This window comes from Anas acuta, chromosome 4, assembly GCF_963932015.1.
Source record: "Anas acuta chromosome 4, bAnaAcu1.1, whole genome shotgun sequence".
NCBI classification, from domain to species: domain Eukaryota; kingdom Metazoa; phylum Chordata; class Aves; order Anseriformes; family Anatidae; genus Anas; species Anas acuta.
The window spans coordinates 34,667,438-34,692,233 of NC_088982.1; the positions used below are offsets into that span (position 1 = coordinate 34,667,438).

Consider the following 24,796-nt stretch of genomic DNA (forward strand, 5'->3'; position numbering starts at 1 on the left):
GATGGCGGATTTTATTTGGACAAGGCAAGCAGAGTTAGAAATGTGTGTTAACATGTTTATCCTCTTTAGTTCAGGCATACTTTTGCTACTTTTAGAAAAGTACTCAGTTAAGTACGTGCCTCTCCATTCAAACATTTCTTGTGTTGAGATTGTAGAGAACCCAGCAAGTCATTGGCAGGTTTAGTTCAAATGAGATCATCTGTTTTTAGCTAAAGGTTGTTGAATGAACTGGTTTCCATTTCATTGTCTTCTGGTTTTGGTTGGGTTAGAGGTAATATTCTTCTTTTGTTTCATCAAAAATAGTCGTGAGAATTCCCGTATCTATTAATGAATATAATTTGATGCCCTGTAGAAAGAATGAATAATGAGTGTGGATGATGTTATTGCTTGCTCTCTCTCTCTTTCTCTATGTATATATATGTATATATATATATATTGCATTATAAATGAAAGAAAGAGGAATATTCTGTATTTCAGTGTTGTTAGTTACTATACAGGATTTCTTACCAGAAAAATATTTATAAAATATTCTTGTATTTGTTTGCAAAAATAACAGAGAAAAAAAAAAAAAGAAAGAAAGAAAAGACTACAAATAACAGCTTTGCCAGGCATGTATGTGCCATGAAATGTTGAAGCTGATTTCTGCTTCTTTTTAAAGGGTTTATTTAATAAAAGCATTTAGCATCATCTTTAACTCAGTATTACAAATTTATCTGATTAATGACAGAAAATATTTAAAATTTTAATGATAAAAGTGTTGAACTACGGTAAGCTGGGATCGACTGTACTATGTACTGTATTGTATGGAAGACATAGTTCAAAGAGCTCTTACCACTCAGTTTTTCAAATAGCTTATCTACTTAGTAGGGATGGTTCTTCTCCTTTATTTCCATCCATGCTTTTTTTTAGACAGCTTGCACTGCTGTGAAATACGTTTCTTGCTTTCATTGAAACACCATTATTTTCTCAAGTTCTTCAATTCTGTCTTTAGTTTCTTGAATGTCAGCACACGTTCACAAAAGATTCATTGACACCTACTGTAATATGTAGCAAATACAAATGGGATTCAAGCATGAAATGTTTATTCATAGGCCAAAGAAGATTAATACAAACTTTTTTTTTTTTAAAGTTCCTTATTTGCTTTGTATTCTTTCCCTTGTTTTTCACTTTCTCACTTTCTGCTTCTCTTGTCTGTCATGAATATATTTCACCTACCTTTGTGCTTCTACTGTGACCATGTTCCCAGTTCACATCTGGTTCCATTGGCAATGGTTTCCTTCTGCCACTGGTCAAACAGAAAGTACCACCATGCTTTATGGATTTTGGATTACCAGCTTGACCAGCAGTCAATCCCGCTCAAATCAGCATGAAGTACATTAAACAAGCTAGATATTCTCTTGATCCTCAGTGTCATCTCTTGTAGGATCTTAAGGTCTACTTCTCTCAGCCCCACCACCATTGCAATACAATTTTATTATATATATGTTGGACTGGCATGTATATATGTCTGCTGATTACCTGTAAGTGGTTGTGGATGTATAGAAGGGCAGTGATGAAAAAATGAGAATTGAACTTCGGAAATATGCCAAGGCAGTTTAATTTTCTTTGAGTTTTGCACAGTACAGCAAAAATATTGTGCATTGTTGATCCAAATGAATGAGAACAAGACTGTCAGACATTTAAGATGCCTTCAGTGTTTTCCTGGCTATTTTTTCTTTACTATTATTATTTCTTAAAATGTTGTTGCAGGTTAGAGGGGGAAAAAGTAGGTATATATGTTTGAAAAAAAAAAAAAAAGATTCATTTATATAAACTGGAATCCAAGCAAGAATATAATGTTTAATTTTTAGGATTTAGCAGTCAATAAAAAACTTCAAGGAAACAAGAGCTGTTAGTTCAGTAATTCTGAGGTTGTTACACTCCTCTCATCTATTCATTCATCCATCTTGCTATGATTAGCTTGGAACAAGAGTTGAAATGAAAATTAATGTAAAATGTTTGCCCTCCTGCTTACATCATTGTTATATGAAATCCTACTGCAAATGTGCTCAGTTTGCTGAATATAATTTGTTTTTCAAAACAGTAATATAATAAAAGTAGTCACTATGCTATGGAAGGAAAAATTTTCAGCCTTTGATAAATACTAAGACTTTTCCAGTCATCATGATCTTAAACTATTTTCTAAATCAAATATAACACCTCACAAATTGAAAGTTTGCTAACTGATTCTTCAACAACAAATCTACAATTTCAGGAAGCTTTAATTACAAGGATAAAATCAGTAAAACATGCACATATGGCCAGAACACTTATCCTGCTGGTTAATCTTTGCTATTTATAAAGGGTGTTTTTAAAGCATAATTTAAAATCATGCATTACAGGAATTTAGCTGTGGGATATTCAGGAGTCACAAGCAGTCAAAAATTGACTTAGTCAGCAGTCCCTGCAGGAGCCAGCTTCTCTGTTTTTTCTGTTTACAGCAATAACTTATAATAAGGATAAGTAATTTGGTGGTTTTAAGAAAATATTTTTTTTTAAATCCCAGTGCCTTTCTTTTAAGTTGTTCTTTAAATCTAGCTACAGTCACCAGAAGCCCTGGTGGTGTGTACCATCATGCCTCCCCTGGGAGAACTGCGTGCACTGTGGAAACATGGAGGTGCACCCTAAAAGCAGTCCTGCACCAGTTTTTGTTAAAAGCATTATATTCAGTTGTGAGAAATTGGCCTTAAGAATTTTTCTTGTGAAACTTACTTGGAAGAAGGCACTTTTTTGCTCTGGAATTAAGTGCAGTTCTTGCAAAGAAACCTGTGGTAGCTTCATGGATCTTTTCTAGGCACCATCCCCAGTGAGTGACCTGTACCTTAGATGTTAACAGATTACAAGTGTTTGTCGAGGGTTGGAGGGTTGTACAGCACATGAGATAAATGGTTGTGGCTTTTGTGGAAGGCAAACAAAACTTGACAGCCACGAGTTGCTGCTATCTGCTTATATCAGAAGCCCAGCATCCGTCTGCATTCTGCAACCAGAATCTTTCAGTCTTTCCTTCATCAATTTTAAAGTTTGCTAAACAAAAGTAGCAATGGGGGAAAAATGCTAAACTGGAGGAATATAACAGCTACTGTTTTTCAGCTGAATAAGTTATAAATTTATAATAATGTGGATGGGTGTAGAACGAGGTTGTTACATGGAACCGTTTGAAGTTGGGGCATACAGTACTTTTATTTTCAGTCTTTATTTCTGTTCTGCTGGGTCTGCTTCTGTAATAGCATTTTTTTCTCTGTTGGTAAACAACTGCATGTAACTTGTTCTGATGAGCAGGTCAGAGGATAAGAGAAGGGACAGGGGAAGACGTGTATACACTGAGGAACTTAAAACTGTGCACACAAGTCCCACTCTTTTGATAGTATAATCAGCTATCAAGTAGCTGAATAGCATATTGCAGTTCAGTGTTGCCCCTTTTGTGAAACTGCAAAGCTTAGAGAATCCATAGAGTGCAGTTATTCAAATAGGAAATTATCAAAATGTAAAAATTGTGTGGATAGAAACAGTTGAGGAAGCCCGTAATGCATCATTATTTGGGACAGGGATTTCTTTTTCAGAGAGATAAAGATGGTGTCAAAACATTCCTGAGGATGTGTGTGCACATGTATATATCTAAGTGGGGCTGAACTTGTAATTGCATGAAAGAGCCTGTACTCTGTCTTGTGAAGATATATAAAAAATATATTTGATGACTTGAAATGATGGATGTATTCACAAATTTATGTCTGTTTGTTCCCAGCTTCTTTAGTCTAGGAGGATGAAGGAAGATGTTAAGGTTTCTAGTATCTGATGCAGTAATGGAAAGTCTCTTTTTCTCATTGGGTGATGCTAGCAGACATGCAGAGCTACCCCAGCAGCTGCCTTGTTCTCATGAAGTGAAAGTTCAGTTAAATCAGATTTGGGAAGCTTGAGGTGTAAATGCTGCTGCTTTGTACCCACTTATCTATCTTAAAATTCAGATCTGACACTTTCAGAAATTTGTGAAAACTGAGCACATGCGTGATTTCATTTGCCATTCATCTGCTGAAATGAATGAAAGTAGGGCTAACTTCTAAGCTTCTTACTACACATGCTTTTTAAGCACTTATTTCAGCTTTTCCTTTTAAGATTTAATAGGAAAGCATGTATGAAAAAACAAATAAGAGGAAAGCAAAGTACAGTCTGTATATTCAGCAAGGGTGAATATTTGTGGTGCAACTTGTAAAACTACTCGTTTCGCTCATTTGCATATACTCTTGTGTTCCAGGTAAATTAATTAAAGCTCATCCATGTTTCAAGTACATTCTCTTCTGTACTGAAAATCAACTAGTTGCATTTTAACTTACTTTATCTGCATGTTTATTTTAAAATTCCTCACTTGTGTGAGGCTCAGCACACTCTATCTGCATTTAAATGCATTTAGAAAGATTGGCTGCTTTATTATGAGACAGGCCTTGTTTATTTGAGTGAAAAAGTTAGTGCTCTGTAATAACACATACAGCTTCTAGCCCTGGGACTCATTCATTGAGTGTTTGACTGCAGAAGTGAAATCCGCTTTGTTGCAAAGCAACACATTTCAGTGAGGCAAAAATTCCACTTCTGTTAAATCGCTTTCCAATTTTCAGGATAATGATGTGTTTAATTTACCACAAAACATGGTAAACTGCCTGCAGTATGAGTTTGGATTAGTTGTTTAGATTCATTTTATTTAATTTTAATCCTTTTTTTTTTCTTAGTAAAGTGTATCTCTAGTTTTTTACTTAAGTTGATTGTTAGTTTTCTAGCACTTAATTTTGATATTTTAATGCTGGCAAAAACTTTGTGTTCCTGGTTTCTGAAAGGAATGATAGTTTTACTATCTGCTGTGCTAACTATGGCACAGACAAAACCCAGGATCCATTAAACTTCAAACAATTTGTGGATAGTGTTCTGAGCACAGTCTCCTATTTCTAATTTGTGCCATAAGCCATGCAGTACCCCACTGCTGAGAGGATTTCCAAGCACATCATCTTTTCCCAAAACTTCTTGAAGCAACTAACTTCTAGTTACTCTCTAACTTCTCTTTAGGTCCAGTTTTAACTTCTATAGTGGCATGTTTCCAGCATCATCCTCTTTTTGTGGCCAACAGCCACAGCTGAGGACTGGTGGATGGGGCAGAAGACGTGCTTGGCGATCCCTGCCACTCCTGCCTCGCTGAAGCAGGCAGAAGTGGAGGGTAAGAGAGAAGAGAGCTCCTGCCCCTCTGCTACTCCCTGCCCACCCCGTGGTCCCCTGCTGCCATTTTGTCACATCACCTCCTCAAACATTCCCTACAGAGAGGGGAGCTGCGGCCCACAGCTGGATGAGCCCGAGGTGGCCTCTCATAACCTTGTCCTGCAACTTGTCCTCCACCACAGGCCTCCAAGGAGCAGGCTCCCAAGGTCTGCTCCTTCTCTCCGTCCCCAGACACATGTTTACTTTGCAGATGTAAGCAAAAAGCTTAAATTTTTGGAAGAACATCCGTGGGAAGCAATTTTCTTCCTGAACTCAGCGTTGCTATTTTGACACTATCCCAGGTTAATCTTTATTTCAACAATGACGTGTGGACATTTGTGGGGCTCTCTGCTTAATGTATATGTACGGCTGTCACCTAGAAAATAAACTGTTCAGTTCATAAAAACAGACCACAGCACACAGATATTGGAAAATCAAAATAATATTAATGATATATTGATGCCATCTTTTAAGTTTTAAAGATCTGATGGTCACTGAACAGTCAATCTGATCTCTCCCATTTATTTCCCTGAGTTAACTTATGTTCTCTGGCTATTAATCATTTGATGTCTGTTTCATTCCTCCGTCTGTCTAGAAAATGCTTTTTCAACATGGATGTTTTAAGCCTTTGTGAGAGACTGTGCTTTGAAATCTCAAGGAACTAGTAGTATAGCTCTAGGCAAATGCTCTAAATAAGAGGTGGGTGTCTGACAAATAATTACTACTACTGCTGAAAAATAGTCCAAAATACTATGAAAAAATGGTAGAAATTTTCATGCAAGCTCACTAAAAGAAAAGAGTACATTTGTGGCACTCCAAGCTGTCTGTAGGGGTATGCAAAGTCTTGCGTGACTGCATATGACAATGTTACATAGATTGTAATCATGCCTGATTTATCAAAATGGGGGCATCCTGAGTGTTTGGCTAATAGAGCAGAATTTACACAAAATTTACTACACTTATTTATGCAAAATGTTAAACACAGTTTGGAAAAAAAAAAAAGGAAAAGAAAAGGATGATGCTCGAACATAATTGGAATAACTGACTTGAGGAAGATTTGCTATCGAAGCAAAACTAAGAAATCTGGGAACTCAGCCTGACCATGGAAAGTACTTCTTTCACCACAAATATGACATCTACATTTTATGAAACCTACTTATTACCAGGGGCCAAATTCTGTGGTCTTTATGCAAGCAGAACTTTCACTGGAAGTTCACTGAGGACGGTAGAATTTGGCCCCAAGCTATTTCTTTTCCATAGAAAATTACTTCATTTGTAATTTCCTCTTCTTATATTTCTCAGTAACTGCAGAAATGTGAGCTGGTCGTTTAATTTCAAGTGAATGCAAGCTTTAAGAACTCTGTGAAATTGCAACTTTATCTTTCAGTGTAATAGAATAAAGGAGTAAATTTGTGGACGTGATGTTTTAGTTAGAGGGGAAAAAAGGTATACTTGGAGAACTACATAGATGGGAAACCAATGTAGATGTGTGAGTTTTTCCATCTAAGTAAAATGAGAATGATTTTTGGTTTTGAACTGAAGAATGGTGACTTAGGATGTTGCAAACAGTTGAATTGGACTTCTGGGATGCTTTGAGCCACAAGCTAGCACTGAATGAGATCTGGGTTACTTATATTACCCTAGCTAATTTTATTAGTATGGTGCTCAACCTTGGCTGGTAAATTCACTTCTATAAGGCTAATACAAATGTGCCCATCCTGTGCTATGCCTTGTAGATACACCCAATGGGGAAGTAATGGCCATCAAGTGCTTTACGAAGAGCCAACTTCTGCCATTCTAGTTTATGCAAGTGCTCTGATTTTGATGAGTGTGTTGCATTGATAAGGAATCTATAGACAGGTAACAGTTATGGAGTGAGGCCATAAGTGAACAAAAAGAGAGTACAGGGATATCTATATCTATATCTATATCTATATCTATATCTATATCTATATCTATATCTATATCTATATCTATATATATAAAACTTTGAAGATTATTGGATATATCTAAACCTAAAAGTATGATGAATACTGAAATACCAGGCCTGATGGCTGTCTGCAGCTAAGTTTCCATGGCTTTCAGCAGGACTGGGATCTGACCCTTGGAGCAACTGCTTGGTACCCTACAAATTCATGTTCCTCACAGAGGATATCAGACTGAGGTTGGTTGGAGGCAAATAGCGAACCAAAAGCTGCTGCTTGGTTGAAGGCAAATAGTGAATCAAAAGCTGCTGCTATCAGTGTAACTCTGAGCCGGAAAATATCCACATCTGGCATCTCTTTCTATTACAGGACCATTTCCATTATGGGATCAAGGACTTAATAGCCATGCAGGAGAAAGACACAACCCATCACAGCATGTTGCTTGTAGCGCATGTCCATGTGGTAGTGTGCCAGCAGTCATGGACCGTCCTCTTCCCATTCCCCATGCTGATGGGAAGTCTTGTGAATGCAGCTGGCATGGCACTGAGCCCCAGTCCCTTTCAGCCTGCAGAGTACCCTGTTTTTTTGAGTGAGCAATTACATTTAAAACAATGAGATTCAGGGCTTAGCTACAAGTTTGCTTTCTTTACCAGGCTGCGTTGCATTACTGATGCTCTTTGAATAGGACTTACCCAATATTAATCTCTGAATTATGCATAATTTGTTTTATCACCTGTGAAACTTAACAACTTTCGGCTTTTCATTTCATTAGCTGTGAGATGGATGTCGATTAAATGTGTTTGGAAGGCCAGAGCTTGATGACACACACAGCGAATACCACTGAGGACTCCATTTCGTTTAATGCAGTAATAATAAACACTCCATGGGCAATATTTCAGCAATCGGGAACACTTTTGCAGCCCTTTCTATCTATAAGTGTTTGGCTGAATGACAAGATTGAGAAAAAAAAAATAATAAAAAGAGTCTGCCTTAATGTAACCTTCGAGGCTGAAAGTATATTAATTGGCAGAATGAATTACCTCAGAACAGAGCAGAGAAAGGGCTCCATTGTGCGCGGCCGTGGCGTGAAACCTATCCTCTCTGGCTCTCATGTTCTTTCCTCAGCATTGTGGTCCAGCCTGTCCCATCAGCAGGCTTGTAAGTGAGCCCTGCAAGATTTATAGCTCATCTCCACTGGACACTCGTTCGTTTGGGCTGCACATTATGCTGAGTTGCTTTGTGGTGGGAAACCTCCTTCCCCTGCAGAAGCTGCTCCCAGCTCCTCCCCGAGATGGTGTGATGCTCCTTAAGCCTGCAGGGGTTAAAACTGGGAAAAAAGAGGTCATTAGTTGCTCTTTTCTACAGAAGCTCAGTGTCTGGAGCCCTTGCCAGGACCATGTGAGCCCCGAGCCCTGAGATGTTGAGGCCCAGCAGTAACCTCGTGCAGCAGTGACCCGATCATCTGCTGGGATGGAGGGATTAGGGCAGTCACACGGGGACTTGCCTGTGTTTTATCAAGTGACAGTTCAGTGTAATAAACTTGCCTTTCAGCAAGGACTTGAACCGGTCTCCGGGGTGCTGGCCCAAAGCATTTCATTAGCATTGCTTTTTCCTCAGTCCAGCCAATAATGAATTATTGTATGTCTTTGAGATTGAGGGGGGAAGGAATCCAATCTTGGGTAAACCAGGCATGGTCATCATCTGTCTTTTGAGTAAAAGTGCTGTATGATGGGAGTTTTGAGCTCCTCTCTCTTATTGACCCCTGTCTCAACACACACAGGATCCCATTTTTTCAGGGACCCTCAGTGAAGAATTTAGTTAGCAGAAGGTGTCTTGCTGATTGTTGGCTCAAAACAAGAGCAATAAACTATTAAACCCAGCATGAACTTCTACAATTTTTCACTGTCTTTTTTTTTTTTTCCAGTTTTGACAAAGGAAAAGTTACTTGGTGCTAGTGATGCTTGCTTCTACAGGGAAATCAAGGCTGCGTGAGTCTAGAGACCGTGCAACCTTCTCACCCGTTCAGGGAAAGGTCTCCCTAGGTCAGGGTGTGACCGGCAGTGGAAGTGCTGTGCGGAAAGCTGGGGTTTGCCACTGTTTCCACTCTATTTGTTCTGCGGATAAGTAAATTGAAGGCTGGAGTCTTCACGGCTGTCAGTGTGCCACCTTTGAATGACTTCTCAAAGGCAACCACATGTTCAAATTGGTCCTAATTGTTACAGGAAGGTTTCTGAGTGGTTCCAAGACCATCTTTTTCCAGTGAGCTTGTATTACAAAATGTTGCTGGAATTAGATGAAACGAGTTAAAAAAAATATTTTTTTTTGTTTTTTTTTTTCCTTTTCATTCGCAGCTTGTACTTTATGTCAAGATGCCTTTGAAACAAATCTGACCCTGTCCTGTATGTTGAATTGGCTTTCTCACTTTGTGGGCCATGACATGTTCAATCATTAGGCTTTAAATCGGAGATGGCAGACCTCAGATTAACACTGTGATATTCGTAACCTCTGGCATTCTCTATCCCACTTTCCCGCAGGATCTCCTGCCCTCACTGGCACTGGAACCATCGCTGTCACAGTGGATGATGTCAATGACAACGTGCCCACATTTGCCTTTAATGTGTATTCTGCCATTGTTCCTGAGGATGCACCTACAGGGACAGATATTTTGCTAGTAAACTCCTCGGACGCTGATGCTTCTACAAATGCCGTTATTAGGTAGGTCGTTTAGCACCACTGAGTGCAGTCCTGCCTTGTACCTCGCCTGAAGATTATTGTTTTCATCGTATCCATCATCAATAAGACATAAAGCTTTAAGGCACAAAAGGACAGTGTACAGCTAACTCTTTCAGCAAATCTGATTTTTGTTTTTAAATAAGCTTTTAGAAATGTATTAAGGTCAAGGAAATTTGCATCCTTTCTGTTTTTTAATTTTTAACTACATTAAAAGCAAATGTGAGTCTAATTCACACCTAAGCGTTATTGTTGATGGGCTAAACGTCTTGCTAAGTATAGACAAAAAAAAAAAACAACAAAACTCAAACTAATATAATAAATGAATTAAGAAATTAAGCAGGCAGTCCTTCCATATACATTCTTTGACTAAAGAAATATGACATAGGCTGTGATTATTCTGCGTTACTGACTACTGTCAGTTTTTTTAGCCTTTTTAAAGCTTTAGCGTTATATTTAGCATAGCATTTAGAACTGAGGACTTGTAATTAACTAGCCACTGGGCTGAACACTGGCCATTGCTAGTTCACAGGCAAGAGTAATTAAGATGTTAAGTGGCAGTGACAAGGTAAAAATTATCCACTGAGGACAGATTTATTGGTAATGGAATACAAATCAGATTCTAATTAGTTATTAAATCACAAGAACATGTAGGTTATCTCTTCAAAATTAACTTTTATTAATGTAAACACCCATGCCTGTTTCCAAACTTTAAAAAAAAATTTCTTTTCATTCTTCAAAGTGTGTAGGAATATAACTGTGCTCATAAGAAAAAAAAAAAAAAAAAAAAAGGAAATAAAACAGAATTATGTTATAATGAAGCAAGTGTATATAAAATACTGCAATATTTTCTTTCAAATAGCTACAAGCCATAAATAGGAACTTTATGTCTTGGCATCTTTAAATATTTGAAAAGTGTCCAAAATTTCCATTTATTAAATTGTGAAACAATGAAGCTTTTAATCCATTTCACTCTCACTCAGAGAAACTATTTCTGGAAAGCTTCTTTAGAAAAAAGAATTCCATACAAATCATGAATGATTATAATGATTTCATCCTGTAACCAAAAATTATCAGAGCGCTCTCAGATTTCTTTGCTATGTTTGAATTGCTTTGATATTTCTGCTATTAGTCTTTAGTCACTTACTCAATACCTCATAGCAGAATAGTTAAAATATTTTTTTTTTGTAAGAAGCTATTTTAAGACTGTTTTGAGGTTTTGTTTTGCACTTTTTTGACTCAGAAACATACTTTGTTTTTCTTTGACAGAACTTGTCCAGGTTTAGCGTTTAGAATAATGCAAATCTTAAAATATGACTGGTATTACAGAACTAACAAAAGCTAGAGGGACCAGAATACATAAGCCCTTCTTGTCAGAAGTGCTGAGCACTCAAAAATTCCTTCACAGTCTTATTAGACCCCATTCCAAAATCAAATCTTTGATTTCCATAGATGGGATATACAATTCCATGTTAAGATTTTCATATAAAGTCAAAAAATGAACTTCATTATGCAAAAAGTAGCTAATCTTCTGCAAAACTGTAACATATCAATTTTCCTCTTATTTCTGGTGATAACCTGTGAAGTCATTACAAGGAGCTGATGAGGTTGTTAATGGTAATGCATGCTTGAATAGTATCGTTGAAGGCAGTATAGATAAGAAGGGTCAGCACAGTCAAAAGGTCGGATTTTAAGCATTTCAGTCAGTTTCCTGGTATACTAGTTGCCATGATTACAGTTTCATGTTTTTATCTTTTGGCTTTGTTTGGAATTTTTTTTTTTTAAATACAGACACTTGCATTGTCAATTTAATTGGTGTGAAGTTATACTCAGCTATAACTCAGAATATCCCATGGCAAACGTATTTTTTTTTAATGTCTCTCACAGTGCCTTTCCAACAGTAATGCTTGAGCCATTCTTTGTACGTGGAAGTACATGAGAGAGAGACTGTCTCACACAATGTTAAAACACTGCAAAACACAGATGAAACGTATCCGTGCTGCCGGCATTTAGAGAGATTTAAGTGGTGCTTTAAGCTTTGTGCACATTTCTTACACCCTAGATGCACTTTTCTTTGGCTGGAGAATAATTACATATGGCCATCGTATTGAATCATAATTAAGCAATTAAAATATGCTCCTGGCATTCTGTAGAGATTAATGACTGAGCATGAGAGGTTGCCACAGCCTATTACACAGGCTGGCTATCAATCCTCTAGGAAAAGCTTCTGGCCTGTGTTATTATTTCTGTCATAGCGTGTTTTGATTTTGAAAAGTTGAAGATCTGAATGTTACTCTCTTTCATAACAGTAGTTTTCTTCTGAATATTTTATATAATTGTGTACTTCAGAAAAGTTGCTACTGTGCCATAACAGGCTTCTCTGAAGAAGCAATGCTAATCACAATTGTAGGGGCTGTAATATGAGATATGGGATATGAGAGTTGTTCATTTTAGCCAGCTTTTGTTTCCTGTGTTTTGTAGAAAGCCCATTTTCTGAATTAACAGAAATCTAATGTTAACCAGTTACCTTTAAAAATACAACCTAGTGCTCCAGATGCCTTTGAGATTCGTTCTGTACTAACAGAAGATGGGTAAGCATTCAAAGAGCAAGGACAAATTCACTGTGCTAACAATCCAGAAGTGTAGTACAACGAGGTACAGTAAGCACAAAATCCGTTCTTACCACATTTTTGCACACTCTCTCATGATTAGTTGCTATTAGCATAGTTTTGCAGTTACTGATTTACTTTGATTTATTATGAATTACTATAAATTATAATTGAAATCTTGAATAGCAAAACTTTGCTCAGTATCAGGAAACTATAAATTACAAACTCTCATATTATTTTGTAAAAGTCATCCTTTTATTTTAGAAAGTAGTATTATTTCTAATTGTATTCTGCAGTTTCAGTTAAGAAATGTCAGTCCTTTGGAGTAACACTTAATGCATTAGCCCAAGGAAATCAGTACTAGAGGCTGCCTCTAGCAGGCCACTTGCAATTTTGAGAGAATGCCCAGCTGTGTCTCCAAACGTATAAAGGCTCAGTCTACTCCTCATTTATTAGAAATCTATCAGTGTTAAGCAAGTGCATTTGGAAATCCCCAGAAATGCCATTTCTGAGAGGTCTCAAAATATGGAAGAGAAAAAAAGTGAAGACAGATGGATAGGCAGAAGAAAATCTTTATGTCAATGTCCATCAGCATGGTGGTCTGAACAGTATAAAAAATTGTTATTATCCTGAGGCAGCAGCCTGCCTTATGAAATACTAATTGAATTTTTTTTTCTCATTTTTTTTTCTTTCAAACAGCTATAGGCTTACTGGTGGCAATTCTCAATTCACAATCAACCCATCAACAGGACAGATCATCACCAGCGCCCTACTCGATCGAGAGACGAGAGAGAACTACACTTTGGTGGTGGTGGCAAGTGACGGGGGCCATCCCAGGCCTCTCTCCAGTTCCACCAGTGTGCTCGTTGCTGTTGCTGATGTGAATGACAATCCTCCCAAATTTCAACACCATCCCTATGTCACCCATGTCCCATCGCCTACCACTTCAGGTAACCTGATAGGTGGCAGTGCTTAGGATACTTCAGATTGCATAACTATATTACTGAATGCAAAGCTATGCCACAAGAAATGTTTCTGAGATATTCCTCTGAAGCTATTTTCTAGGTTTTATATTTGTGTTGCACAGGCATGAATACAAGACAAAACATATGACCTGCATTTTAGCATTTTTTTTTTAGTTTGTTCCTTCCATCCAGTCCCATTTGTACTCTTGTTATATAAAGAGGACATAGTATAAATGAGCACCCAGCTTTCAATCTGATAGGCAAACAGGTGATCAAATTTAATTGCTTTGTTAGGGTTACGAAGGCAGTAGCCTTTTTTTCCTCTTAAAGTCACCTCCTGCATGTAGATATTTTTTGGCAGCCTTGAGTAATTCTTAAAGAGGATTTCATCAACATCTTCTGAAAAGCCTTCCATATCTTCTGTCTTGGATGTTAATTATGTTGCTTTTCATTGAGCCAAGTGGTGAAGTAATGTAAAAGTAAAGCCAAGCAGCAACCCTGCTTTTGTTGAACGTGCTCCTAAGTTACAGTTACTTCACTCAATGCAGACATTAATTCCTGTTTCAGTTTATGTTTAAACAAGCCTGATAAATAAAGAAACTAGAAATGAGTAAGTCTAAAATACTAATATTTTCTATTTACAAAATTGGCATTAAAAGGGGAAAGAAAGAGGAGAACATATGCATTTGTAGGGAGATAGGGAGAATATACTGAATGATTCTGATACTAAGATTTTTCTAAGATTTAAAATAGACTGATATTAAAACTTCTGCTATCCCAAAACAGTAAAAGGTTTGTAAAGATGATTACAGTATTACCACAGATTCACCAAACTGCAGTTGTAGCGGTTGATTGTAGAAGCCAGCAGTTCTGTCCATTTTCACATGCATTTGCATCCATTGCATACATATGTGATTCTTACAGAGAGCAGTCCAAGACAAATGGTTTACAAAACAAATTTTCCTTTAAAAGAAAAATTAAAAAAGCTTATTTCTTTGTCTTGGGGTTGTCTTTCTAAATTTTAAACAATTGCAAATACTTCTCCTTTTTATGGAAGAATGAATTTGTTTTTATTTCTTCCCTGTTTCCAGAACAGTATAATGGGAGTATATGATTATTGCATTGGTGAATCTTTGTGTATCCGGACTAGGGCACAGTGCCTTTGTATGGTTCTTTCTGGGTTGTTTCCTTAAATGTGATTATGAGGAGCATACATATGTTTAACTGATGTATTCAGGCAATAATGGTTTTGGACACTTTTTGTATGAGACCCCTTATAACTAAAAGTGCATAGAACACTTAAGCCATTTTTACTGTTTTTCACTTAGCAAAAAGCTTGAGATACAGGCACCAATTCTTTATTTGATAGCTTACTTTCATTAAAAGGAAATGTTGATATCTTTTCAAATTAGTTTGAAAGGCTGTTGACAGTGATTTTACTACCAGGCATAGCATCCATTAGAAAAAAAAAAAAACAAAAAAAAAAACCACAACACTTCATTGCAATGTAGCTTTAAAAAAAAAAAAAAAAAAAGAAAAGAAAAGAATAATATCACACCACCAAAGCCTCAAAATTTGTATGAGAATTTTGCTTTTTTTCCAATCAGAATATGTAGTGTATGGTTTGAAAGAAATAAAAGCTTAATTTGTCAACATTTTTTAATCAAGACTGAAAAGAGAAACTAATAATAGTAATTAATAGTACATTTTTTTTAACTGAAGCAAAAATCTATTTTTTTCTATCTCATTTCTCACAAGAATTTGAATACTGTATTTGTCTAAATATTCCTCCCTATGGAGTACGTATCATTGCACATGACAGATAGTGACATCAAGTATAGTTTTAAGGAGACACTGTCAAAGTAATTCCTGTGTGTAACTGATTTTGCCTTAAGAGGTTGAAAACAACATTGTTTTTTATACATAATAGTTATTTTCTAAATTTAAGTACTAGTAAAACATCAACAGAGTGTTCTACAAATTGGTAGGACAGTATCAAATTCAAAAAGATCTGCCATGTATTGAATCTATAAACTCCACTGCAAAAGGAAACTTCTTCTTGCAAATAGAGATGCTAATAGGGTGCCTGTACAGTGAAGCTTATTGGGAAACGTAAATGTGAAAGATACGAAACATAACATATTGATGTTATTGCACTGGAGTTTTATTATTATTATTATTTCTATGTGACTTAGCACCCTCATTCCTGTGTGACTCAGCACTCCTATCTCAGATGATCAGCATGATTTTAAAAATGTGGTCCCATTAGTTATTGTCATCTCAATACTCTTAAAAATCAGATGTGTGAGGCTATTGGAGACAAAGGAGGAATATCTGGGAAATAGGAAGAAAAAGTTGCAAGGGAAGGTGAGACATAACGTAAATAAATATCCAGTGGTGCTGCCTGTTCACTTACAAACCTTAATAGTTGTTGAATTGCAGAAAATTCTTTGTTGTTGTTGTTGTGTTTTGTTTCTTACATGGATAAATAAATGACAAGTAACTCAAAAAAATCAAAATCCCATTCAATCTCACTTGATTTATGGCTTTTGCAATGTAAATGTTCTAGAAATAGGATGCTAGACTTCCAAAAAATTGTAGGTCCAGTTGCCAGTGCAGATGTATGCACAGACACTGACATCCATACTGACATTTCCCTGAATGCAGTGACCTAATTTTCAGACCTACATTTTATGGCTGCATGCATGTTTTGTGGGCTCACAAACTCAGCTTGTTGAACTTAAGATTTTGTGAAGCAGTTTGTTTTCAGAGCAGTGTAAGAAAGAGCATGCTTCTCCAAGAAGAATATCAGAAGGGTTACCCTCACAAGTGTTTCCAAGAGAAAAGCTGGTATCTCATTTTCCACAATCACACATTTATTCATAAACTGACTTGTCTCTGTTCTCCATTTCAGGCTCATTTGTGTTTGCAGTGACTGTCACCGATGCTGATGCTGGCTCCAATGCTGAGCTCCATTATTCCCTTGTGGGGAAAAACTCTGAGAAATTCCATATTGATCCAGAGAGAGGGGCAATCCTGGCTTCTAATGCACTGGCAGGAGAGTCTGAAGTCACCATTTCCGTCCACGTGAGGGACGGCGGCCGGTACCCCAAGACAGACTCAACAACAGTCACTGTGAGATTTGTGAACAGAGAACAATTTCCACATGTTCAAGCCGAACAGGAGACTTTCACATTTCCTGAAAACCAAGTAGTCGGTACACTTGTCACCACTGTTTCTGGGTCTTCAGCCAGAGGAGGCTCCTTGTCCTACTACATTGCCAGTGGTAACCTGGGCAACACCTTCCTGGTCGATCAGGTAACAGGACAGCTTTCTGTCGGTCAGGCTTTGGATTTTGAAGCCATACAGAAATACGTGGTTTGGATTGAGGCCAGAGATACAGGCTTTCCTCCTTTTTCCTCTTATAAGAAATTGGAAGTAACAGTGGTAGATGTCAATGATAACGCACCGGAGTTTGAGCAAGATCCCTTCATTGCTGAAGTAGTGGAGAACCTGTCCCCACGGAAGATACTGACGGTGGCTGCTGTTGATAAGGACAGTGGTGTTAATGGACAGTTAAATTATGAAATAATCGAGGGTAATACGGAAAATAGTTTCAGTATCAATCGAGCCACTGGTGAGATCAGAAGTGTCAGGCCCTTGGACAGGGAGAAATTGTCTCAATACACACTAACCATAAAGGCTTCAGATAAAGGCACCCCTGTCCAGAGCACGACTGTCAAAGTTATCATTAATATTTTGGATGAAAATGATAATGCCCCGAGGTTTTCCCAGATATTCAGTGCTTCTGTGCCTGAAAATGCACCTCTGGGTTTTACAGTAACCCGAGTCACAACTTCAGATGAAGACATCGGTGTGAATGCCATCAGCAGGTACTCCATAAGGGATACCAGTCTCCCATTTATCATAAATCCAAGCACTGGGGATATTACAGTTAGCAGACCACTAAACAGGGAGGACACAGATCGCTACAGAATCAGAGTCTCTGCACATGACTCTGGCTGGACAGTGAGTACGGATGTCACCATATTTGTCACAGATGTCAATGATAATGCCCCGCGGTTTACAAAGCCATCCTATTACTTGGAGTGTCCCGAGCTACCTGGGATTGGGTTGAAGGTCACCCAGGTTTCAGCCACTGATCCCGATGAAGGATCTAATGGTCAAGTCTTCTACTTCATAAAATCCCAGTCCGAGTTCTTCCGGATCAATGCAACCACCGGGGTAATTTTCAACAAGCAATATTTAAGGTACCAAAACTCGAGTGGTTCAAGCAATGTCAACATTAATAGGCACAGCTTCATAGTTACTTCTTCAGACCGAGGCAGTCCTCCGCTGCTGAGTGAGACAACCGTTACAATTAACATAGTCGACAGCAATGACAATGCACCGCTGTTCCTCGCTCCTAAATATTTTACACCTGTTACTAAGAACGTGAGAGTTGGCACAAACTTAATTAAAGTTACTGCAGTGGATGACAAAGACTTTGGTTTGAATTCTGAAGTGGAATACTTTGTTTCTGATGAAAGCAAAACTAATAAATTCAGACTGGACAGGAGTACAGGCTGGATTTCTGTGTCATCTTCACTAATGGCTGATTTGAACAAAAATTTTCTATTTAAAGTAAAAGCAAAGGATAAAGGTAATCCGCCACTCTCATCTGAGGTAGCTGTTGAAATAGTTGTAACAGAGGAAAATTACCATACACCTGAGTTTTCTCAAAGCCGCATGAGTGTCACTATCCCGGAGAGTCACTCTGTTGGAACAGTGGTCAGGACGGTTTCAGCCAGGGACAGAGATGCCGCCATGAATGGGTTAATCAGATATAATATTTCCTCTGGAAATGAGGCTGGCACCTTTGCTATTAACACAACTACTGGTACACTGACACTAGCCAAACCTCTTGATTTTGAGTTACACCAAAAGCATGAGCTAGTTGTTACTGCCACAGATGGAGGATGGGTGTCCAGAACAGGCTACTGCAGTGTCACCATTAATGTCATTGATGTGAATGATAATTCTCCAGCATTCAGCCCTGAGGACTACTTTCCCAACGTATTAGAAAATGCCCCGAGTGGGACAACTGTTATTCGTTTAAATGCCACTGATGCTGATTCTGGACCTAATGCTGTGATTGCATATGCTATTCAGTCCTCAGATAGTGACCTCTTTGTCATCGACCCCAATACAGGGACAATCACCACCCAGGGGTTTTTAGATTATGAAACAAAGCAAAGTTATCATTTAACAGTAAAGGCTTTTAATGTTCCAGATGAAGAGAGGTGCAGCTTTGCTAGTGTCAACATCCAGTTAGAAGGGACAAATGAATATGTGCCCCGTTTTGTGTCCAAGCTTTATTATTTTGAAGTTTCTGAGGCGGCCCCCAAAGGTACCATTGTAGGTGAAGTTTTTGCAAGTGATCGCGATATGGGAACTGATGGAGAAGTCCATTACCTTATCTTTGGCAACAGCAGAAAGAAAGGCTTCCAGATAGATGAGAAAAGTGGCCAGATCTATGTTTCAGGACCTCTTGACAGAGAAAAAGAAGAACGAATCTCTTTGAAAGTTCTTGCAAAAAATCTTGGAAGCATTCGTGGTGCGGATATAGATGAAGTAACAGTTAATATTACTGTACTGGATGCCAATGATCCCCCTGTTTTCACTTTAGCAACCTACAACATACAAATCAGTGAGGGTGTTCCTCCAGGCACCCATGTCACATTTGTAAGTGCCTTTGATTCAGATTCTGTCCCTAGCTGGAGCAGGTTTTCCTATTTCATTGGGTCTGGCAACAACAACAGTGCCTTTTCCATCAACCCTCAGACAGGACAGGTCACTGTCACTGCAGAACTGGATCGGGAAACGCTGCCTGTATACAATCTGTCTGTGCTGGCCATTGATTCGGGAACGCCATCTGCTACAGGCAGTGCCTCTTTATTGGTAACCTTGGAAGATATCAATGATAACGGCCCCACCTTGTCCACCAGCCAAGGAGAAGTCATGGAGAATAATCGTGCAGGAACTCTCGTGATGACGCTTCAATCATCAGATCCTGATCTCCCTCCAAACCAAGGTCCGTTCACATACTACCTGCTCAGCACTGGCCCTGCAACCAGTTACTTCAGCCTTAGCACCACTGGTGTTCTGACCACAACAAGGGAGATTGACAGGGAGCAAATCAGCGATTTCTACCTGTCAGTGATTACAAGAGACTCTGGGGTTCCTCAGATGTCTTCCACGGGAACTGTGCAGATAAAGGTAATAGACCAAAACGACAACCCGTCTCAGCCCAGAACGGTAGAAATCTTTGTTCACTATTATGGCAACCTCTTCCCAGGTGGAGTTTTGGGCAACGTAAAGCCGCAGGATCCAGATGTGTTAGACAGCTTTCAGTGTTCCCTCACCTCAGGAGTCACCAGCCTCTTCAGTATTCCTGGGGGCACCTGTGAGCTGCACTCGCAGGCAAGGTCCACGGATGGAGTGTTTGACCTGGCCGTCCTCAGCAACGATGGGTTGCACAGTGCTGTCACGAGCAGCATCCGGATTTTCTTTGCGGGCTTCAGTAATGCCACCATTGACAACAGCATCCTTCTCCGCTTGAGCATCCACACCGTGCGGGATTTCCTTACAAACCACTATCTGCACTTCCTGCGAATTGCCAGCTCACAGCTGACAGGGCTGGGCACGGCCGTGCAGCTCTATGGGCTATACGAGGAGAGCAACCAGACCTTCCTCATGGCAGCCGTCAAACGCAGTGGCAACCAGTACGTGAATCCCAGCGGTGTGGCCACCTTCTTCGAGAGCATCAAAGACATCCTCTTCCGCCAGAGCGGGGTGCGGGTTGAGTCCGTGGATCACGACTCGTGCCTGCAGAACCCATGCCAGAATGGAGGGAGCTGTGCGAGGAGGTTGGCTGTGAGCCCGGCTCTGAGGACCCACGAGAGTGTCCCCGTCATCATCGTAGCCAACGAGCCCCTCCGGTCCTTCGTGTGCAGGTGCATGCCAGGATATGAGGGGAGCCTGTGCGAGACCGACATTGACGAGTGCCTCCCGTCCCCCTGCCACAATGATGGGACTTGCCACAATTTGGTGGGGGGCTTCTCCTGCAGTTGCCCAGAGGGTTTCACCGGCATGGCCTGTGAGAGGGACGTCAACGAGTGCCTTTCCAACCCGTGTAAAAATGGTGCTGCCTGCCAGAACTTCCCCGGAAGCTTCAATTGCGTTTGCAAAACTGGATATACAGGTATGCTTTCAATTCTTTTCATATTATAGTGAAGAAGAATTAGAAAAAGGGCAGAAACGTTCCTTTTTAGCCCATGATAAATTCCAGCTGCAATTATCTGAGTATGTACATTTCCAATAGGTGAAGAGGTCATGCAGAAGAAAGTATTTGTAGTTATGAAAACTGAGAAGACGAGGTGCCTGCAGTATTATTTCTTCACTGAAAGGGGTTGTGAAGTATTGGAACAGGCTACCCAGAGAAGTAGTTGAGTCACCATCCCTAGAGGTCTTCAAAAAATGTGTAGATGTAGAGCTTAGTGACATGGTTTAATAATGAAGTAGGCAGTGCTAGGTTAAAGGTTAGACCAGATGATCTTAGAGGTCTTTTCCAATTTAAATGATTCTATGGTTATTTCATTTTAGCTCTGTCCTCCAGCAGATCTCACTTACCTGATTTGTATTAGGGCAGAAGGATTTTTCAAGAGCTATTTTAATTTATTAAATATGTAGAAATCATTTCCAATGCTTAAATACGACTTTTTCTGTTCTTGTTATTGTTATACATACTGTAGTGTATTTTGAGTCTGTTAGAAGTGTTCCAAGCAAGAAAATCAGCCTCTGCCCCAAATTGCTTACAGTTGTACAAGACAGAAAACAGATGAAGGATATGGGAAAGAAAACAAAACTCAGGCAATATGATCAAACATTCATATATGCATACATACATACATATATATATATATATAATAACAGAAATGGCTTCAGCATTCCTACCTCTTCTGAGTATTTTTTCTCTAATATTTGTTACATATTACTCCTAGAAAAGCAGACTTGGCTTTCATGGTAACAAGGCTCTAGTGTATAGTGTCATGTGGAAACTACGTGTATTTCATTTGCAGTCATCAAAGAGCACATTTATTAATTAAATTATATTAAATTAAATTCCTGGCTCCTCATGTAAGGGTTCTGGATGCTTTCAGTTATTTTAAGATAAGTATCAACAGATTGAGATTGCAAATTATCTTAAACCACTAAAGTCACTGTAACATATATAGTGTTAGGGGTTGGATGAAAATACAGTAAGTCCTTTTCTAGCAGAAGAAAACTACTTGGTTGTCATGAGTAATTATACCATCAGAACTTTGGCCTGCTGAATTTGCCTGCTTGAAATTATTCTAGCATGACTGCCTTCCAGCCTTAGTCTTCATTTATTGCTTAGGGTGAGATTTGGGAAAACAGCCCTACGCCAAGTAGCCTGTAAACTTAAGTTCATATACATAATTGTTGTTGTTTTTTTTTTTTTTTTCTGGCATAGTCTTTGTCTGCTTGGGTCTTCCTCCATCTGTGGTTCTTGTGTGTATTAGAAAGTTGTGCAATACTTTAGCTATTAGCATTGAATGTGAGGCACATTCAAGAAAAAAAAAAAAACATTAAAAAATTCAAATGTCTTTTCTACCATATGTGAATCATATATACTTTCTCTAGAAAAATAACCACTTTATAAGCTGATACAGTCTGTCATATATTCTGGTGGTATTCCCCTCATCAGCCTTCAGGTGTCTGAGCCACATTAGTAGGTGGCTATGGCTGTGGGAGAGGCACATAGGTTCCCGCTGTAGTCAGTGGAGATCTCTCTTCTGTCAACAGATCTTCAAGAGAAATTGAGATCACCCTCAAAAAGATTTGATCAGGGGATGAACTTCCAGTCTGTAATTATAATTTCTGAATGACAGTTTCTCATGCAAAAAAGAGACAGGGACTTTGCAGTTGGATCTTTGTGCAAGGTTGCATCTAGCCTGTCTCACTACTGCAGTGAAACACTCCAGTTGCAAAATGGGTGTACTGCTGCAAGGCTTCAGCCTTTTTGTGCATAACCTTTGGATAAAATTCAAGTTGCAGTATGGTCTTTCTATAATCTGTTCATTGTGTGCATAGAAAACAGACACAAATAAAAAACACAATTTACAATTAAACTTTATTTAGGTACAGGGTTGCCTCATTCAGACATTTCTATTGTGCTTAGAGCACCCTAAGCAGATAAAAGCAAAAGAAAATAAAACGTTTTTGTCTGAGTACGTTCTTTAAGAAAGGTCTGAACAATGTTAATTGTTGATTATGGCCAATTTTTAGAGACATAATAAAGAGCTTAACTAGAGAAGATACAATAAAGCTTCCATTACCTCTTCTAAAGTGTATTTCTGCATCTCAGATACCCTGGGGCAGCCCAGGTTACAACAGCTGTGCTCATTACAGTGTAGATATTTGGGCTTGCCACCATTGCCCCGAAAACTTGTCTGTAACCAGTGCATCAATCAGGGGATTGGCTTTTGTTTTTGTTTTGTTTTGTTTTTCTTTTTTCTTAACTCAGATTAGCACAGGAGATATCTACTTCATTGCAAAGAAGATTAATCTATTTCAAACAAAGGCATGACTATGTCATTTAAGGCATAACTACAGCAGTTGATACATGTTCGATGTGAAAGGTCTCATGATACAGAGGATGCTGATGTGATCTTTTGTGTGAACCTTACAAATGTACTACTGAGCCTCAGGCCAGGAGCAATTGTTGTTAATTATCAAGCAGTTCTAATTAAGTTACTGATCCAGCAGTTTATTTTATGTTGTATTAGTACATCCAATTATTTTGCCAGGAGCATGGCAAAATAATTCTAGGGTGCCTGTCCCCTGTAACTCTTCAGGTCATTAGGACCAGAGGTTAAATGGACATATGTTTGATATTGCAACTAAGCAAAACACTTCATTAACTCTAGCAGCATACTGTAATATATGCCTCTAGCCTACAATTTGAAGCATTAAAGAAATGTCCGGGTCATTTTTTCTGGTATTAAAGCTTAATGTTCACCCCTTATGTCAACTAAAAATAAAGCTTTACATGTGACAAACACTTGAAGAAATAAATAAATAAATAAATAAATAAATAAATAAATAAATAAAGATGTTTTAGCTAAGAAAATGCGATGAGAGACTTTTACAATTTGAAGTGTTTGATTTCTTTCATGGTATGAATTAAATCTGGCATCTGATATGAGCTTCCTTAGACTACTTGTCAACACAAATAATTTTGAAATAGAGTACGACTGAGGCAGCTGTTTATATTTGGGAGTCAGATCTTTTTAAAATCAGTTGGTCATTGCAGAATCAAGAATTATTTAAGTGTCTTGGGATTAATTGGTCAAGACAGAAAACAAATGGCTCCAAAGTATGTAATTAAAAACCAAAATATCTTTGGAGTTGAATATCAGTAGAGCTTATTAGATAAGATCACAATTAATATTCAGTATATTTAGACATCTTATGTCTGCAGAAATGTATTTGATATGCTGCAAATTTAATATTAAATGGGTTCTGCAAATATCAGAATACAGATTGAGAATGTTTGTCGGAGAGAATGTTATGTCATTATTATACTACCAACAGAAAAAATTCACAGCTGTTTGGGATTTTAATCATGATTCATATATGATTAAAGATAGCCATAGTGCATGTAATAATAAAGCTAGGAACTGTTTCTTTATGAATATAATCCCTGAGTGCCTCAACAAGAAAAGAGACAGCCAAAATAGCAGATTTTTAATTCAGTGTATCATATACATAGTTTTGCTGCTTCTCTTGGAATGAAAATATTCTCATAATTGAATTTCCATGTTCTGTAAAAAAAAAAAAAAAAAAAAATCAACAACATGGTATTGCATACAAGTAGAAATTAGTATTTTCTGAGATAGACTTTGTTCACTGTAAATTTGAGTGCATGAGCTATAGACCCTTATAATGGCTTACCTGAAAATTGAGAGTTTCTTTACTTGATTTATTATGTTTTGTCAGCTGCATTTCACTTCATCACACTGCAAAGGTAATTTAGTTCATTTCACTGAATAGGATTATGGAGAGCGATTACCTCAGAGCAACATTACTAGGGTTTGAACAATCTGTTATAATTACATCTCTTAATGATGATCAGGTTTTGGTTTTAAAATAATCACTTTCTAGAAGGAATATACTTTGTGATTTACAGTAGTTGTCTGCCCTTCCT

At 38.2% G+C, this 24,796-nt stretch overlaps 1 protein-coding gene across 1 annotated transcript in view; it reads left to right on the forward strand.

Moving 5' to 3' along the window:
* The window catches only part of FAT4 (FAT atypical cadherin 4), a 142,728-nt gene that overhangs the window by 92,030 nt on the left and 25,902 nt on the right, over positions 1-24,796 (forward strand). The window contains exons 7-9 of the mRNA XM_068680684.1: positions 9,734-9,914; positions 13,238-13,488; positions 16,418-20,767. Coding sequence (XP_068536785.1) covers positions 9,734-9,914; positions 13,238-13,488; positions 16,418-20,767 — 4,782 coding nt within the window. The remainder of the gene's footprint in view (positions 1-9,733; positions 9,915-13,237; positions 13,489-16,417; positions 20,768-24,796) is intronic.